The 18,659-nt window shown below is 40.1% G+C and overlaps 1 protein-coding gene across 1 annotated transcript in view; it reads right to left on the bottom strand.

Moving 5' to 3' along the window:
* Nucleotides 1-18,659, bottom strand: part of SENP6 (SUMO1/sentrin specific peptidase 6) — a gene marked incomplete at its 5' end in the record, with an annotated part of 97,418 nt that overhangs the window by 63,727 nt on the left and 15,032 nt on the right. Inside the window, 2 exons of the mRNA XM_019538160.1 lie at nucleotides 2,165-2,185; nucleotides 10,094-10,195. Of these exons, the coding sequence (XP_019393705.1) occupies nucleotides 2,165-2,185; nucleotides 10,094-10,195 (123 nt within the window). The remainder of the gene's footprint in view (nucleotides 1-2,164; nucleotides 2,186-10,093; nucleotides 10,196-18,659) is intronic.

The following is an 18,659-nucleotide window of genomic DNA, read 5'->3' as shown; positions in this document are numbered from 1 at the left end:
TTCAGACCTGGCTGACTGTTCTTCCCAGCAGATGTCTGGTCCCCCATGACTTCCACATCCTTAGCCTTCACTACCTCTGTGAGCTGACCCAAGAATTCCTGGTCAAGCTCTTCTCCCTGATTGGGAGGTCTGTAGTAGACTCCCACCGTTAAGTCCCTTTCCCCTTGACTACCTTGTACTCTAACCCAAAGTACTTCAAAGTGTCCCTCCCCTGACTCCTTGCTAATTCACGAGGGTGTGTATTCCTCCTTAATATAGAGCGCCACACCCCCACCTCTCTTTCCTATCCTGTCCTTCCTGTACAGCCTACAGCCTTTGACATTGACAGCCCAATCATGCGTTTTGTCCCACCACGTTTCCGTAATCCCCACTATGTCCGGGCTGGTGTCAGCCAGCAGGAGGGTGAGTTTCTTCTGCTTGTTGCCCATACTATGAGCATTTGTGTAGAGGCATTTGAGGCCTCCTGTAAACATGGTACTCTAGACAACAATCTTTGCTAACAAGTTTGGGCAGGGAGAAGAATGAACCTAGGAGTAACAGGTTATGGAGTAGCAGGTGGCTATAAGGGAGAAATAAAATCTACCTGAAAGACATCCTCTCCTCCCCGTTACTTCTGTTGCAGAGGCAAAATCATTTAAGCCAGCAGGAGTTACCAAACTCTCAAATGCTTTTGGTTTACCTCCCCACAATGTGCAAAAAGAAGTCCCCCCCCTCCCCCCTTCTCTTCTTCCCTCTGAGTGGTAAAGAACTTTCAGCATTTAGAAATTGAGATCCCACTGCTGCTAGTCTTCACTCTCAGGGAAAGGAAAATTGAGCGCTCTTCTTAAAAAGAGAAAATGAGAAGGAAGTAACTGCTGCCTACCTGAAACCAGTAAATACATGATCATCCTCTGCTACAAGAGCAGAAAGGTATAAAGAATTTCCAAAACAACAGATTTATGGACTACAGTACAAAAAGGACTCTTCTTCCATAGAACCAGAGTCCTAGTCAACAAGTTCATGTAGCTAAGGAGTCTAGCTGCTGATGGCTGTTGTGCTCAGTAGTCATCAGCAGGGATCCTTGTTTTCCCTGATTAAAAAAAACAAAACAACCCAACCACACAAATTAGCTGATAAAACCCCCCAAAATCCATAATTCAATGAAAGGCCAGTCACTCCCACCCCCAGCCCCGCTCATGCCCCTCACCCCCCACACTAGAGCCCCCTGGCCCTGCTTGTGCTCCTCACTCCCCACCCCCAAACAGCCCAGCTGGTGCCCCTCGCCTCCCATCATTTAACTGAAACGCATTAAATACCACAAGAAGTTAAAAACCAAGACAGAGAAGGTAATCAAGCCCCTTATAATAATATAATAAAGGCAAATGCTACTGTCAGCATCCCTTCGCCTTTCCATTACTTCCCGTAAAAGTAACAAGGAATCAATTAGTCATAATAGATCATTTACCAGAGAATCAAAATCAGTCACCAAATTCTATATATACACAAAAGAAAGCTACATTCTGTGCAACTTATTTTGCAATTTAAAATATTTTTTAAATTTAACCAAACTTTAGTGTCAAGCTTATACATAATGAAAGAATCATTTTCTTAAGCAATAAATGACATCAATGTAAAAGACCTAAACAAGTTAAAGCATTATTAAACAACAAAACAGTCGCATGTATTGGAACATAACATGAAATATTATGTGGGAAGCACCAATGTTTCTGTGTGTACATGCACACACGCAGTTTGAAAAATCAGCATTAAAGTGGATTTCTTTGCCCTGTGATTTTTGTTAGTTGCTACTACTTCCAAGTGCACAACACTGAAATCCAAACTCTTTTGGACTAAAAGCCAGATTTCTGTATGATTGATAAGGTAAAATTATGAAACAGTTAAAAACAAATCTGAGTATGGCAGTTTCCTTCAATATAAGGAATTTAAAGTAAGATTCCATTTCTGCAGAAAAGTGAGTCCATCTCCTTCTGTAGAAAATGTGCCCAATATCTACATATGCAAGTAGTTTGTCTCACAATGCTCCCTTTTTAATAAAATAGCCCACTTACAGCAGAACTGACCACTGATTTTACTAATTATCCTTTAGCTATAATTGGTAAAGTTCTTATTTATATAATTTTCTTATTGCTCATCGTCATGCTCATTCTATTAACATTGAGCTTACCTTTCCTTTCGGTCCAGATTGCTTAAAACATAAAAAAAGAAAAAAACGTAAGATGCAAAGACCCACATGTGTGTTGCATATCACTAAATTTCTAGTAGTTATCAAACAAATTATAACCAGCTTGTTGCTGCTTGAACTCATGCCATAATCATTTGCTAGTTAAAGAATTCCATTAGTATTTTGAGAAATAAACATACTTATTAACATTATTCCTCAAAACAGTAAGAAGTCAGTGGGCCAAGTTCTGCATTGACTTGAATCCTGTTCAAGCCCACTAAATAATTCATTTTAAATTGTAACCAGCAAGCTGCCTTTCCTCCCTCTATTATGGAAAATGGCATAAAAAATGGAAGTGTGAGATAAAAGTGCATTGCTCTGATCTCACTGGATCACCATGCAAAATAAAAATTTTGCCATTTATTCATATTACTGTAATACATCAATCAAATACCCCACAAAAAATGTATTAAAATCCAAACATTTAAATTGAGAAAAACATATATAAAATTCCCACAATAACAAAGTACCGTCTGAGTACCCTTCTGGCCACATATGATCAACTACATCACTAGAGAGAGAAAAGCTAAATGAAAGCAATTCTCTCTTCCAAAAGCAGAAGTTTAGAAGAAGCTTCACGGGCATTAGATAGATGGGACCTATTTTTAAAGGTGTTTCATTTAAATTTAGAAGGTGTAGATGCACAGAACTTCTGGGCTTCTAGTCCTGCAAAGCTGATATGCAGAGTTTTCCAAATTAAGTACAACGATAAGGTCCTGAAAGATTCTTTCCCATCCATTACTTTTCAGAAGAGAACTATGTAAAATGCATTTGGCAAGGATTTTTGTGGGCAATACTGTATGTAATTGAATACAAAATGAGATGTCCCACCCCACTGAATATTAGGGGGATGGGGGGCACTCATCTTGGCTTTGAGTACCAGCCTAGGGCCAGCAGCTGCTCTAGCTCTGGCTCCAGCCATGACCAGAGCCTGAGACCAGAGCTGGAGCTGCTCTATGTCCCCAGGCTGGAGGCAGAGCCAGAGATGCTGCATCTGGTAGGCAGTAAGCAAGTGGTGAGGGAGAAGCAAGTGGTGGTGGGGACATGAGGCAAGCAAGTGGCAGAGGGAATAAAGGGCGCGGGTGAGGTTGCTTGTATCCCTGTTTACAACCTACACCTGCCCCCACCCCACTACAACATCACCCCAACACTAATAAAATTAAATGTTCTGGCCTTTTCATCAACATGCTTCTTTTTCCCAACCAATCCACATTTTTTTCCTATGAACTTGGTCATGTGTATTATGATCTCAGTATTGAAAAACTCTGACTCTAGTTTTACTTCAGTCAACTAAACAAGGCCCATAATAGTAAACAAAAAGGGAAGTGTATAAGGTGCATGAAGTGCTGATACACAGAAGCTCACTGTATGTTATATGGGTTGTAAGCAGGGGTGCAAGCAACCTGACCCTGCCCTTTATTCCCTCTGCCACTTGCTTGGCTCCTATGCCCACCACCACTTGCTTCCCCCTCCTGCTTGTTGCCTACCAGATGCAGCCTCTCTGGTTGTGCCTCCAGCCTAGGGACAGAGCAGAGCATGCAGTGGCTCCAACTCTGGCACTGACTCCAGGCTAATTTTTTATAGTTATATATTTAGTTTGTAATTATAAATGCACAATATTATTCATTACAAACTATATATTTGTGTATGTATATATTTTGTTTGTAATGAATAATATTGTGCATTTATAATTACAAGGTAAATACCTCAAGCATTTGTTGTAAGTGTTTTTCTAAGAATACACACTTGTAAATTTTACAGGTTTTCTCATAATTAGAAAAAGATATTCTTTGATGCAGTCAGGTATTGAGGCAGAAAGTGCTTACAGACAGGGCAGGGGGAGGACTTTTTGGCACTTTTATCTAATAGCCGATTCAATCAGCTATTACATAGAAGCGCCAAAAAGCCCCGCTGATGCACGTCACCTATATAGACACTGGGGGAGCCGGACCAAACTGACGCTATTCCTCTTCTGGTAAAAGCACAATTTGCTTGTTTGTTTTTCAATGTCCTTCAGCACCCATAGCACCCACAGAAATTGCTTCCTGTAGCTCATACCTATGAAATCTGGTTCAGAAATGCAGTACATATATACATACTACGCCAATCCTGACACTCAAAGAAAACTCTCTCATTGGTGCAAAATAAAAGCAACGTGGTAATTACATGAGACAATATTAGTATGAGAACAGATACGTACCAACCACAGCTCTAGTTTTGCTAATTTTTAAGAATACGGTTCTTCAAAAATTAACACCTTGCAAGTTGTGCTCTGGCTCCTAATCAAAACTTCATTTTTTATAAAATAGAGGCTTGCTAAAAATACTTCCAAGTTCCTGATATTGTTTTAATTAAATCACTTTAATTAAATCCAACAAGACATGAAGTAAAGACTAATCTGGCTCAAACTATTTGGCTTTCATGTGCGACTAAGCTAGAAGAGGGGATAAGCAAAAATGACAAAATTCTATCTATACCCACTTGTATAAGAATAAAAAGAGTGTTCAGTTTTATAAAAACAATACGAGATTATTAATAATCAGATGCCGCAATGGTTGCTCCCTCCCCACCCCCACAAAAACTACCAAAAAAAGAAAAAAAAAAAAAAGACCTGTGACTTCCATGCCAGAAATATAGCCTATGTACTATTAAATTTACTCGTTTTCTGTTTTGATATAAATTTATCTATCATTGCAATCATCAATACATTGAATAAATTAGTCATTTTTTACAAGTAGTAATTAGTTATGTTGCCATACAGTTAAATACTTCTACAAAATAAAATTAGCTCAAAGAATGACACTACTTTGTGTCTGCAACATAAGAGTAAGACTGGGTCCTTCAACCATTTGTATTGGCTACTTTTCTCTCTATATTGAATTGTATAACTAGTTTAATGCATTCAATAATTTATTCTACGCATGCCTTGTATTCCAACTAAAATTCCCTTCTGATGACAAACTACAAGCATTTACTTATAAACTACTGATGAATATCTGAAGAGTTCTTTAAAGAATTCAGCAAAGAATTATCCCATATGTATCTATATACAACAGGATATTGTAATGACTTATGTTTGGGTAAACAAAATTGTATTTATTTTTAAATATATACCCCCCAAATATTCCTATTTATAAAACATAAATTCCTAAATTAAATGAAGTCACCCTCTTACAGGGACAGACTGTTCAATTTGGCATTCAGGGTAAATCATTTTTTAGAAGGGTCAAAGTGATTTACAAGCCTATGCCTCCCCCCACACCACCCCTGCCACCTCCAAGAGAAACAAAACTTAGGCAGCTACTTTTCATTGAAAATTGGGAATTAGGAGCTTTAAGAAATTACTTATATATTGTCACATTTTCATAGGATCACTTCAGATCCTTTCAAAAGCCTACTCTCCAAAAACAGAAGTTACCTCAGTAAGTTCATACTGGCTAAGACATTCTCTATAAGCAACCAACACAGAAAATGACATTATTCCCCCCGGCTTAAAAAAAACCCAAAAAAACCCACACACTTACTTTTGGTCTCATTCACCTTTTATTACAACTGAAGGCAAAACAACACCAGTAAGTGGTGCTCAAAAACAAGTTGGGCTAGTTAGGCCTTAGTTACTGTCATTCATGTGTCATTCGTGGTATGCACTCATCTAAATAGTAGATGCAAAACAAACTAAAAATAAAAGTAATCCTAGCAGAAGGCGCCATTCAAATATTTTTCCACTTTTAATGTTTTCCCAAGTACAGAATCTAAAGATAAAAAAACCTATTTGATTACTTAGTACATCAATGAAGAATTGTTTCCTAGTGTACATTTGCTAGGGTGTTTCAGAGTCAAATCTAGTTTTAAGTATCCCCACCAATAAAGAGAGGAAAAAAATAGAGGGGCTATTTCACAGCCAGACACCTCACAATCATGATGTTTTCTATAATATTCAAAGCATTTCCTATTAATTTCACCTCGTTACTACCTGTTGTATCTCAGTCATTGCAGTATAGAATTAATTACAATTCTCAATCTAATCTCTAAGTCTCCATCTTGTTATTTTTTCCTCATCACAAAAACTCATCATGTTTTGGGGTTTCCAGTATGTCACGAATGTTTTACTGTACAGATGTGGGGTATGTAGCCTCATTGGAAAGTCTATGTTATGCTGTATCCATCTATGTCGCTTTGATTGTTGTATAAATTATATTATGATGCTTATGTATATATCTTGATAATTCAGGCAAGAAACTGATATGCATACTTAAAGACAACTGACACTTCCAGACACAGGCAGGAGACATTAATGGGTTGGGCACCCCAGGGTATGGTCTGCCTGCAATGAATAAAATCCACTCCACAGTAGAGAGGCAACAGAGAAATGGCTCTTTTGCCAGAGGGGTTCCAGGTGTCTCAGGGAGACCAGAACTTCCTGGAGAATTTGTGATTAATGAGAATGCTGATGAAAGGAGGGGAGCAGGGGGTGCTGGCTGGAGGTGATTTAGGAAGCTAGCTGTGGGAATCACAATTGGGTCCACTGTGTTTTAAGATGCAAATCGGAGTATTACAATTTCAGTTGCTCCATCTCTTACTGAACATTCAAAAAATAGACAAATTGGAGGACTGGACCAAAATAAATCTCACGAGGTTCAACAAGGACAAGTGCAAAGTCCTGCAATTAGGAAAGAACAATCCCAGTACCAGGACAGGCTGGGAGCTGACTGGCTGAGCAGCAGCTCTGCAAAAAATAGGACCAGGGGATTACAGTGGACAATAAGCTAAATACAAGCCAACAGTGTCCCCTTGTTGTCAAGAAGGCTAATGGCATACTGGGCTGCATCGGTAGGAGCACTGCCAGTTTGAGGGAAGTGATAATTCCCTTCTATTCAGCACTGGTGAGGCCACAGCTGCAGTATTGTGTCCAGCTTTGGGCCCCTCACTATAGAAAGGATGTAGACAAATTGAAGAAAGTTCAGCGGAAGGCAATAAAAATGGTTAGGGGGCTAGGGTACATGACTTCTAAGGAGAGGCTGAGGGAATTGGGATTATTTAGTACGGAGAAGAGAAGGCTGAGAGGGAATTTAATAGCAGCCTCCAACTACCTGAAGGGTTCCAAAGAGGATGGAGCTAGGCTGTTCTTAGTGGCCACATCCAGATGAGCGTGGCTATGCAGTATGTGGCACCACAGACACGTCTGCAGAACCATACACTACACATTCAGTTCTTCTCTGAGCTGCTAGAGAAAAGTGCAGAACATCCAAGCGTCAAAAAAACCCACAGAAAAAGAAACGAAGAGTAGAGTAGTGCACATGGTGGAAGCACTGGATGAAGCCTGGCCAGCTGGAGCAACACTTGCCAGACATACTCTGCACTGCAGTATCGCTACTGCTGCAGCCCCAGAAGGGCCCCAAGTAAGGCTGCTGGGGATAGCCAAGTGCTGTCCCCAGCCTGTCGTACCACATCCGAAGTAACTTGCATACCAGAGTGCACATGGCACAGGCGTTACCTGGGGCAAGTAACAGTGGCACAAGGTGCACCACCATTAGTTGTCCCCAGGAAAGCAAATATCTACACATGGCTGGATGTGATCTGCCACCACTGACAACAAAACAAGGAGAAATGTTCTCAAGTTGCATCAAGGGAAATTTAGGTTAGATATAAGGAAGAACCTTCTCACTAGGAGGGCAGTAAAACATTGGAACAGGTTACCTAGAGAGGCCAGGGAATCTCCATCCTTGGGAGTTTTTAAGACACAGCTAAACAAAGCGTTCGCTGGGATGATGTAGTTGGGGATGATCTGCTTTGAGCAGGGCGTTGGACTAGATCACCTCCTGAGCTCCTCTGCAACCCTAATTTTCTATGATTCTGTATGGTTGACTTAGAACCCCAGGCTTTGGAGGTTCCAGGGCTAGCAAAATCAGAAAGGCTTTAACCTTAGAAATACTGGCAGGACTCTCAGGAGAGTTAGGATGTAGCCAGATGAGCAAGTAAGAAACTTTGTTTTGTTTTTCTGCCTTCAAACATATGCTCAGTTTTGCTTGCATAATTCATTCTCCTACATAAATCCTTTTGTTGTTTTATCTTACTACCTTCAGAAAGTGATTTCTTGGAGAGCAATATTACAGTAATATTTCCATGGAAAAGGGAACATAAAATTTTTTTCACAACCCAATGGGAAGGCCACCTAGAGCTAGCAGAGATTCTCTTGCTGCTGCTGTGAGGTCCAGTATAAGGGCAGTGGAGCTGATGCTTGCTGCAATAAGGAGTTATGCCAGGGAAAATTCAGTCTGTTCCTTGAGGACAGTGCAGAGAAACTCAAGGCACTTGCTGACCCCTGTAGATGGGTTTGTGACACTGCTCATGTATTCAATTTGACAAGGTCTACATGCTTTTAGCCTTTTTCTCCTTACTTATAAAAGACAATCCCTACAGCACCCCATCTCAGTTGCTTTTTTAACATTGTTCAGACAGTTAAATGAGTTAGCCTTCTCCAGCAATTAATGGCCCAAAAGTGGACACAGTATACTAATTACCACAGTAGTAGTACCAAAGAGAAAGGGACTATACATCCAATTACAAAAGAAAAAAAATTGTGCTACTCTTGCATTTGTTCTCCTAGATCATTAATGAACATATTAAAGGTAAGACTTAACAGACACTTAGAGGGAATCTCAAAATACTTCCCTCCAACAAAATGACTTTATTGGCTAGTGTAATTGTTTGTTTTTAAAACGAGAGAGGAAGTCAAAGAAAGGACAAGGATAAAGCTATAGATCAGAAAATTGATTATCTGAGACAAGAGGTATGGACAAGCTGTGCATGTGGCACACAGCAGATCAGAGAGGACAAGCAGCACAGTGGCAGATAGGGCAGGAAGCAGAAAACAGAACAGAAGATGGAGCAGGGGAAAGGGATGAAAATGGTACTTAGGAAAAGGTGTGGGCTAATTTGCAGCATGCCTGCCAAAAGGTTTGGCCTGCATTTGTCTAAAAAGATAGATAAAAACCCAGTTTTCAACCAATGCATTTTATGTGCATGTAATCCAATTCAAATATGTGAATTTCAGGGGCTGAATTTTGTGGGAGATTTAACTAAAACCTATTATACAATTACCAGTTGCCCTTTCCACTCATTATGACCCTGTTTCAATGAACATTTATACATACCCACAACCAACCTTACTAATTTCAGCAGATACTGAGGACTGTTTTTGTTCAATTATTTTTAAAGCAGTGTTTAATGTTTTTGTCATAATCACATTTGGGTCTGCTGTATTTTTTTAAGATGCAAATCTGATACGACTTCAGAGATGCATCTGTTACTGAATCTTCAAAAAGGTCAGGAAAAACTGGGAATTTTGCGCATCTGTGTTCAACAGGGGTGGGCAAAATACATACTGCAGGAGCGAAAGCGTCAAGGTGAGCGTGTGCGTGCCACCCTCAACAGCTCATCAAAACTCAGTAAGTAGCCCTCTAAGTCAAATAATTGCCCACCCTGCTCTTAAATAAATAGCATCCAGTGGAGTTTCATAATCAATAGAAAATGATTTTCTAAAACACTTCTACTATCCCAATGAAGACTGTATTTCATAAAATGCCTTAGAATGAGTACTTTGTAAAAATAAAAGACAGTTTCACACTGTAGTTTAACAGAATAAGATTCATGATTCAATTGATGCTAACAATCTAAAGGATTTGGACAGCATCATGTTCTTTGCTTTAAGATATTTACAGGACTATGAAAATTGTCCTGTATGAAGCTCAAGAGTGAGAAAGGACAATAAGAAACTTCCTTTGAAAACCACACACCTGTACAAACACCATAAAAGGAGATGTGTATTTTAAAAGGGAGGGAGGAACAAAAACCTAGTTACTTTAATTTTACCTCTGGGCTGCTGTTTTTACTACTGGCATCTGGGCATGAGCATGGTGAAAATGTCTACCGAGTACCACTGTTCCAGTACAGGATATATTTTGAGCATTTTCACTGTGAAAAGAAAAAAGAATTAGGTAAGAAAAAGTTCCAAACCTAAGCAAAACTCAGAATATTTTTTTTTTTTTAAAGGAAAGTGTCATGAAGCTAAAATGTCTATTTTTTTTTAAAAAACATTTTAAAAACCCCCAGCATAACCATGTAGGAGGGTTTTCAGCTTCCTCTCATCTGTTGGTTCCAAAGTTATGGTCTTGTGTCATGACAATAACGTTCTGCAGTTAGGTTCTATAATCTTTTGTGAGCAAAAACTTTTGATTTGACCATTCTATAAAACTGCAAAACAAAAATCATATAAAATCTAAACTAAACTGTTATACCAAAGACCTGGAAATTCAGAGGTCCTAAATTCTAATCTTGCCACAATCTACCTTTGCGAACACAACTGCCATGCAGAACAGAACATCTGCCATCTACCCCAGCATCAAATGTCCAAAAGCAGCTAGTACTGAACTCTTTAGAGGATAGAACAGATTTATGAATAAAATAGACAGTTATGAAATATTGTACCCAAGAGGAACAATGTTTTCTTATGTGGCAGTTGGTAGTCTTGTAAAATCCCTTTTATTTTACCTACTCTGGAGACAAGCCTTTATGCATCTTGCCAAGTTCTTCATCTCAAAGACATCTTGTAATAACGACATTCCAAATTAATGATACACTGAATTTAGAAAAAAGTATTTACTGATATTTAAATGTTGCTACATCCATAATTAATTATCCTTTTGTAACTGCACTAGGAGAAGGACAAATAGGAAAGCTTAATTTTAACTGCAATTAAGTTATATCCCATTGCATTTTTTTATTTGAGCAGTTTTAATGTATTCATCCGGAAGTCTCTGTATGCTTTAGTCATCTGCTCATCTCTGGACCTGTTATACTTCCGTTGTAGATTTTTTTAAAGTTTACTAGAACCTAAGAAGAACATTAACACTTAATAATGAAACAGTACTTTAAATTTTTCTCCTTTTCCGCATAAATACTATAATATGTTTCTCAATACATGGATTTTTGGTGAAACACATAATGGTAGTCAACTAGCTCTTCACAACAATTACCAGGTTTTTCTAAGCTATTGCAAGAAAACTGTATGTGTGTATGATTGCTTCAGATTATTCATCTATTGAAGGCAAGGTCTTTATCCCTTAAGTATTGCTCATCACTTTTTTATATCTCGACTTATCTAAGTATTTTGTACAATCCACAAATACTGTTATCTCATTATTTACTCCCCCTCCTCTTTTCAAACTGTGGAATTCCACTGTTAACCTCTTCCACATTTAAAAACTGACCACTTACTTTTGTTCTTCGCACTCTGTGTTACTCAGTTTCTAACCCATTACAGTGCTTTGGCCTCTGTATTAGAACTATATATTTTCTTATTGTCAACTTTCTTCATGAGGCCAACAGTTTTTGGAAGTCAAATAAATGTGAACTATTTTTTATCCACTATTTTGTCCATAAGCTTAAGAAACTATTTTAAAAGACAAAACTCTCTTTTAAAAACCATATTGGTTTGTATCTACTGTTGTATGTTCATCAATATATGTTTCATTATTATTTAATTACCTGTTTCAATCAATTTACTAACTGTCATGGGAAGGGTTTCAAAGCAAAAAAGGCCCTTGAGAATAGGAGTAATTTTCCTGTACTCATCCCAGAAGAAAGGAAGACTGGGGAAAGCATCAGCATGCCACATTTCTGGAAGAGTATTCACTCTGGATTGGTGGCAGGTGAGCTGCATTTGGTACTTCTGATCCCAGAGAGGGGCAGCCAGCAAGAGACTCCAGTGTCAGGAAGCCTGAAACGCCAGAAAACTCTTCTCTCAATGCCTGTCTGCAGTGTGTCTGGCAGTGCAGAGGTGTGAATAAGGTACAGGTGCTCAGAGGGCCACCGCTTCAGGAAGCTCTGCCACGGGGAGCTCAACCAATGGTGCAGCAGATGAGAAGCTGCCTCCAATAAGTGCTGGCAAGTGAAGTAGGAAGACCCAGTGAGCTCAGCCCTCCTTGAGGGTAGGACTGCTCTACCGCTAGGCAGGCTGCGACAGGGGTTTTGGACTTAAGGGCTTAGAACTGGCTTATGGGTAGTGCGGAGGGGAGTGGGAAACTAGAAGGCTACCAGGTTTGGTTCCTTCAACCCTGAGGTCAGGTGACAGAACACCCCCTGCCCAGGATAAGGGGTTAGCCCCTGAGTAATTCACTCTGAAACTGACAACCAAAGGTGTGGTCAGGACACGGTGTAGGGGAGGAAGAGCCCCATAAAGCAGTTTTGCTGGGTAGTCTAAAGTAATTCTTCCCAGGGAGCCAACTCCCAAATCAAAAGAAGAAATATTATGGTCATGGCAGGCAGAAGACAACATTGGGGGTGGAGGTAGCCATAGCTCCTCCTTAGCCAAATTACATAAAGGGAGAAGCTAGGTGTTATACCACCTATCGTCAACACTAATATATTTAACAAATGTTCACTGCTTCAAAAGTCCCAGAACAGACCACAATCCTACTTTGAAATTACTAATACAATCTTTACTACCATGCATTACTTTTGGGTAACAGTTAAAGATTATGTATTTTTTGACATCTCTGTCACTTTCTTAATTCTTGGAGTTGCATCAAATCCATCTTCTGTTGCTCTTTGTTTTTACTGCCTCCTTTTTGACATTTTAACTACTGAAAACACTCTATTCTTACTACCTGAAGACAGTAAAACTTGCAGAAGTTTACTTTTCTAGCATCTTCAATGATGAAGACTGGCACAAAATGCACACACCTCTTCTCCAATATTATTTCACTTATTTGTTGATCCTTGAAACAGTTAGATTAATAAAAAGGCCCCACCAAGTCTCTTCCAAGCTCATGATATATTTGAAAAAAGCTTGATAAAGCTTATTGCAAAATATGACAACTTCAGAAGAATTTTATCAAACGTTGTCAGATTCTGTAGGGAAATAAGTGCCTCACTCCGCCAATGTTTCAGGATGATCATGCACTCTAACAAATCCTTCTAAGAGTATTTACTTGAATATAAGACAAGGTCCCCTTCCCCACCACCCAATTGGCATGGGGAAAATTGGCATTTATCTAACTGCATACAAGGAAATCACACAAAATACACTGTCCGTCATTAAACTGCTGCCAAAAGCAGCACGTGCTCAGCAATGGAAACCAACTATGAAAATGATTAAGTGCAGTCAACACTGAGCATCAGTGTGCACACACACATATGCGTGTGTGTACACACACGCGTATGTGTGTGGCCCGTTAACCCCCCGCCCCCCCAAAAATAGGCAGTTGCTGCCTCAGGAGGGAATGAGCACCAGACCTGAAGGTACTGCAAAACCAGGCTGGCACACAGTGATCAAAGCAAGCTCCAAGACCCTCTCCTGGTGCCAAAAATGTTGATAGGAACCTACCACAGGAATAGCTTAGTGCAAGCCATCTGAACAAAATATATGATAGTGCCTGTTGTATGCAGTCTCCCTCAGCACCAACTCTTTTTTCAAGTCATGGTGTGCCACTACAACGAATATACTTTGACTTCCTCTTCACACCCACAGCCGAACTGCGCCTTTCTTTCCCATTTTCAGTTACTCTCATTTCTTCACCAGCCTTAAGGCTAGGGACAGAAATTACACATAAACCAGTATAAGTGATCAGAAACCAGCTCAAATCTGTAATACAACAGAAGTTATATGCACATAATCTTCTCTCAAAACAGCCAAAACTGGTTTAAGATAAACTTGGATGAATGTATGCAACAGGGGGCCTTCCCAAGGCCAATTCAATGTTGGCCCACCCATCTGTCTCTGAGTTAACCACCCACGTCTTTCTTGCCTGGCACAGACAAGAAATGGTTATGATGTTACTCATGTGGGAGGCTGCTTATTCAGAACCCCAATGTTAAGGGGAATATCTGCAGCTCTGTTCCACCCATACACTGCCTTGCAAATGGCATTCCAGGCAGCTAACCTCAGCTATTCCCTTCACCCACTAGTTGTGTTCACCTCTCTGGGACCTTCAGCTCCCCCTTATGCTCTTGCTCTGTCTCAGGCTAGTGAGGATCCCAAGCCACTTTGCCCTGTGGGCAATCCCTTGATGGGCCCCTGGCCCTTTTGACCCATCTCTGGGTCCTGGCCCCAGCATTGACCAGTCAAGTACCTCAGAACCTCCTGAGCTGCTTGCCTGCTTTTACCCTCACAGCTCCACTGGAACAACTGAGCCGCAGGTCCTTCTACAATCTCATAGGTCTGGCATTACCCAGCTAGGACTGTGAAGGGGCTGGAGGTTATTAGGAACCCCTGACCTGCCTTTCACCAGGGAGGTTTACAGCCCTAGCATTTCATAGGGCTGCCACGCCACCAGCAACCCCATCAGGCCTCCATTCCCTGGCAAGGTGCAGTTTTAGGTCATGCCCAGGACTCAGCCTCCTCCATCCCCATAGGCCTAGCCCATAGACATCCAAGTTGTTCCTTGCAGAGCTCAGCAGGCAGGTGTTTCTCCTCTGCTGGCTGATTACAAACTGCCTTCAGCTCAGGGAGCTGGGCCTTAAAATGGCTGCCCTAATCAGGCACCCAGCCCTTAAAGTGGCAGGTACCAACAGTGCCCTGCCACAATGTAGTATTAGACTGAACTGTTTTAGGTTAAGTTGTTTTATTGATCTTCTGTCCCAGATCACCTCCAGCGTCAAGTTAACACATTGTACCCCAGCATCCCAGGATGCTTTGAATCTCTCCTACAATCTTCCCCCTCCCCACACAGGGTGGGCAGGCTAGCCTTAGCCCAAATGGCTGCTCCAACCAAGCAGGGAGGCATGTTCTAGAGCCACCCTAACTTCTGGCCTGGGCCACATCAGGCATGTGACTATTTCTGGAATCAAAAGTGATTATCCATTCACTTGGCTTATCAGTTCAAACTATGCATCTTAGACTAAACTGCAAAGATTGAATCAATTCAGCCTCAGGCTTTTTAAACTGTCTATACTTGGCCCAAATATCTGGCAAACATCACCAAACAGGGCCCTGAACAGCTTACCCAGAACCCTCTATTACCCCTTTTCTTAGCCTGTCACATGTGATTAGCATGGCCCCGCTTTCCATGAGGTGAAGCTGGACCAGGTTGCCCAGTATCTCATCTACATATAAATTTCTGGAGCATCCCAGGACTCATGACAAAAAACACCTGGTTCCAGTCGTGAGTGGGGGCTGAATAATGGATTTTTTTTTGCAGACGGGGGAGGGGGGGTGCTAATCTGGAGTACATGCACATAAAACTGAGCCGTGCTAAGCTGTGGGGTCACCACAGTTTGAAATGCTGTTGACTCCGGTGGGGCTTGGCCCAATGAACTATGCAGTAAAATCACAAACCTTTGGTTTTGGACTAACATCATGCATAGTTTTACTACGTGTAAGTTGGTGCCAAAATGCTGCCCAAACATGTATTTATGGAGTACCTGTGCTAAAACTTGTGAGATCAAAACCTTTCGGCCATCAATTAATTTTCCTTACTGTAGCAGTGTGAAGGGGACAAAATTCAAGGCAAACCTCCAATGATTAGATTATATTCCTGGAAAACAAATTTATAAATTTTCCATATAAAGAATCTGATTATTGGAGGGGTTGTCTTATAATCAGGATCATCTTCTATTCAAGTAAATACAGTGTGTCAATCTGCTGTCCCCAATATAGAAAAGAACACTGTTCTTACATAGAGGCCCTTATGCTGCATCTGATAAAGCAGGCTGCAGACCACAAAAGATCATGACTCTCTGAATCAGTCTCTAAGGTGCCACCATGCCCTGCCTTCTGTATTATACAGAATCTCCCCTCTGTATTGCATGCAAGTCAGATCCTCCTGATCTACCTCCTGCTTCTTCTACCTGCCCACTTAGTGTGGATACCCACTGTTCTTAGTGAGCAAGACAAAATTAACTGCCATCAACTATATAAAGTTGATAATTCCAAACTGTAGCAGTTCATAATACTGCTGAGTATCTTTCCTGGACAAGGAAGCTCTTCAAATTCAAAAGTACAACTCTGCTCAAACTCTGTATCCCTATAATGGAAAATTCTCAGTGTGCTTGGAATTTTCAGATACTCATTTGACCTTGGAAATAAAATTATGTTCAAGCTGCATTTTTGGGAGGTCTATAAAATGGTCATATATTTAAGCAGATGTTCATGAAATTGAACAAAAACTCTCACAACTAATATGCGAGTAACTCTCTACCAAACATCAAATCCTCACTGCAAAGCAAGAGGCACTGAGCTTTCCAAATAACTAAACACGGCCAAAACTATGCATTTTGTTCTGACCTTATTTGCAGGACTGCTGAACTTGCTTAGAAATATTTAAAAAAAAATAAAATCCATACCCTGCATGGCTAAAGTATGGCAAACTTATAAGCAACTGAAAACAGGGTTTTATAGTGGAATGCATTCACTAAATTAAGGTTTTGCTACCATATCCACTTACAATATATACACTATAGTAGCTACATCGCAAAACACTCATTATGTGAAACCTAAGACCTGGAAAATAAAAGAGACACGCCTGTCACTGTCCACCATCCCTTCGTGCCTCCCTTATCAAGGCATTCCCCACACACTACCATGCTATTACAGATTCTAAAATGCTTTCTATCTGAGGTTCCCCATCTTACAGACTGGAGAGAAAAAATATAAATACAGTAAAGGTCACAGACTACCACTGACAGGTTCAAGATTTTCAGATACCCAATCTGTTTTATATTTAATAGTGATTTACTGTATTTTTTCCACATATTTCACCCCCCAAGTAAAATACACACCTTGTTTTTCAGAAGGTAGAAGAAAGGGAAAAAATATTTTCTGAGGGTTATGGCTGCATAGGGCAGGGACAGAGCCTAATCTTCAGCTCACTCACCCTTCCTTTCCTGCTTAACAACAAGATGTAACCCTAGCTGCTGTGAAGACTGGTATTCACAGGTGAATCTACAAATTTTGAAAAGAGCTAAAACCAAATCTACAAGGCTATGACAGAGGAAGAGAGACCAGGACTAGGTAAAAGAGAGCAAAGCTGCCATAAGAAAGGTTAGCTGGTCTAGTGGAACCTCAAGGCCATTAAAAAGAGACAGCTGTTAACACCTATGAAGTGAAGGACACAGAGCCATTACCATCAATGGACTCCCTCAGCTGCTAAACAGAAGTGCCATTGCTGCTGCAAGCAGGAACGAAAGCTAGATCAGGAATAAAAGCATAGTACTTCTACTCCAGACAGAAAATCACTATCCCTGCTTAAAAAGGCATACACCCCAATTTTGGGGGGAAGGGTGTGTGTGATATGCAAGTAAATGTAGTGAACTGTACAACTAATTTGCTCAGTTTGCTGAGAATTAGATGTTCAAAACTCAAGAGAATAATTACAGAACACCCTCCACGCTGTGTGTCAAAGGGCACACATTACTACTCTTTACTGCAGGCAAACTGTGAACTGGTCACAGTTATGCATATGCAAAATACAAGTGATTGAAAAATTAAAATTGTAAGGTTCCTTATGATACACGTATTATATAAACAAGTTGTTATGCTATTGCAGCTCCAGTATTAAATCAAGATAATTACTCACAGTATAATCACATTATTCAAGCAGATTAAAAGATCAAAGTTGGAAAAGTAGTTAGAAGTCAGTCATAGCACTAGGCTGAACAAGAAAAAAAATTTCACTGTACCAAGGTGGTCCTGTTTTTTATAATTCCCCTCATAAAGTAGGTTAGGCTAATGAAAATATTTACTTTTTCAGGCTATTTTACACTAGTTCCACTTATAATAAGGATATAAAATTATTTTTAATTTTGTTTCAGAATTTCTAAAATAAATGAACATGTTTACTTATTTTGCAGGAGGGGGGTGATTTTGTTTTGATTGATAACTGTGTGAAGAGAAGAAAAAGGAGTTTTTAATTTCTGCTCAGCTATCACTAGTATATGTAAGAAACAGTACTTTTATTATTTGAAATAGCTTACTGCTGAAATCCACAGGAAAATGTTTTGAAAATCCAGCATCATGACCACAAATGTGACTACAGACCCTTTCAATGAGGGTCAGACACAAAGCTGGTGAGTGGTTATTTCAAATACTTATTAAAGTTTAAGACTATGAAGTATTTTTTTTTACCGCTGGGAGTCCCAGTCCACCTAGGATAAGAACTGCTAAATTAAGAAGTCTAAGGCCATTGACAGATGTTCATTTAAATGTGTGATGGGCTCTCATCCCTAATCCCCTCAATTGCACCTCTTGCCATGCCATGGCATGGCAAAGAGAGAGAGAAACACACCCAAATTCTGTAGGAAGGGTAGAATCTGTAGCAAACTCCATCACTACAAAGGCTCTTTCAGTAAGAAAATTCTAGTTTTTGAAGAGTTAAAGGAACTGTTTAAGTGGTTAGAAGTACTCCAAGTAGACAAGGCATGTTTAATATACATGCAAAAG

This window comes from Crocodylus porosus, unplaced genomic scaffold, assembly GCF_001723895.1.
Source record: "Crocodylus porosus isolate Cpor-Errol unplaced genomic scaffold, CroPor_comp1, whole genome shotgun sequence".
NCBI classification, from domain to species: domain Eukaryota; kingdom Metazoa; phylum Chordata; order Crocodylia; family Crocodylidae; genus Crocodylus; species Crocodylus porosus.
This window is presented reverse-complemented; position numbering and strand designations above follow the sequence as displayed.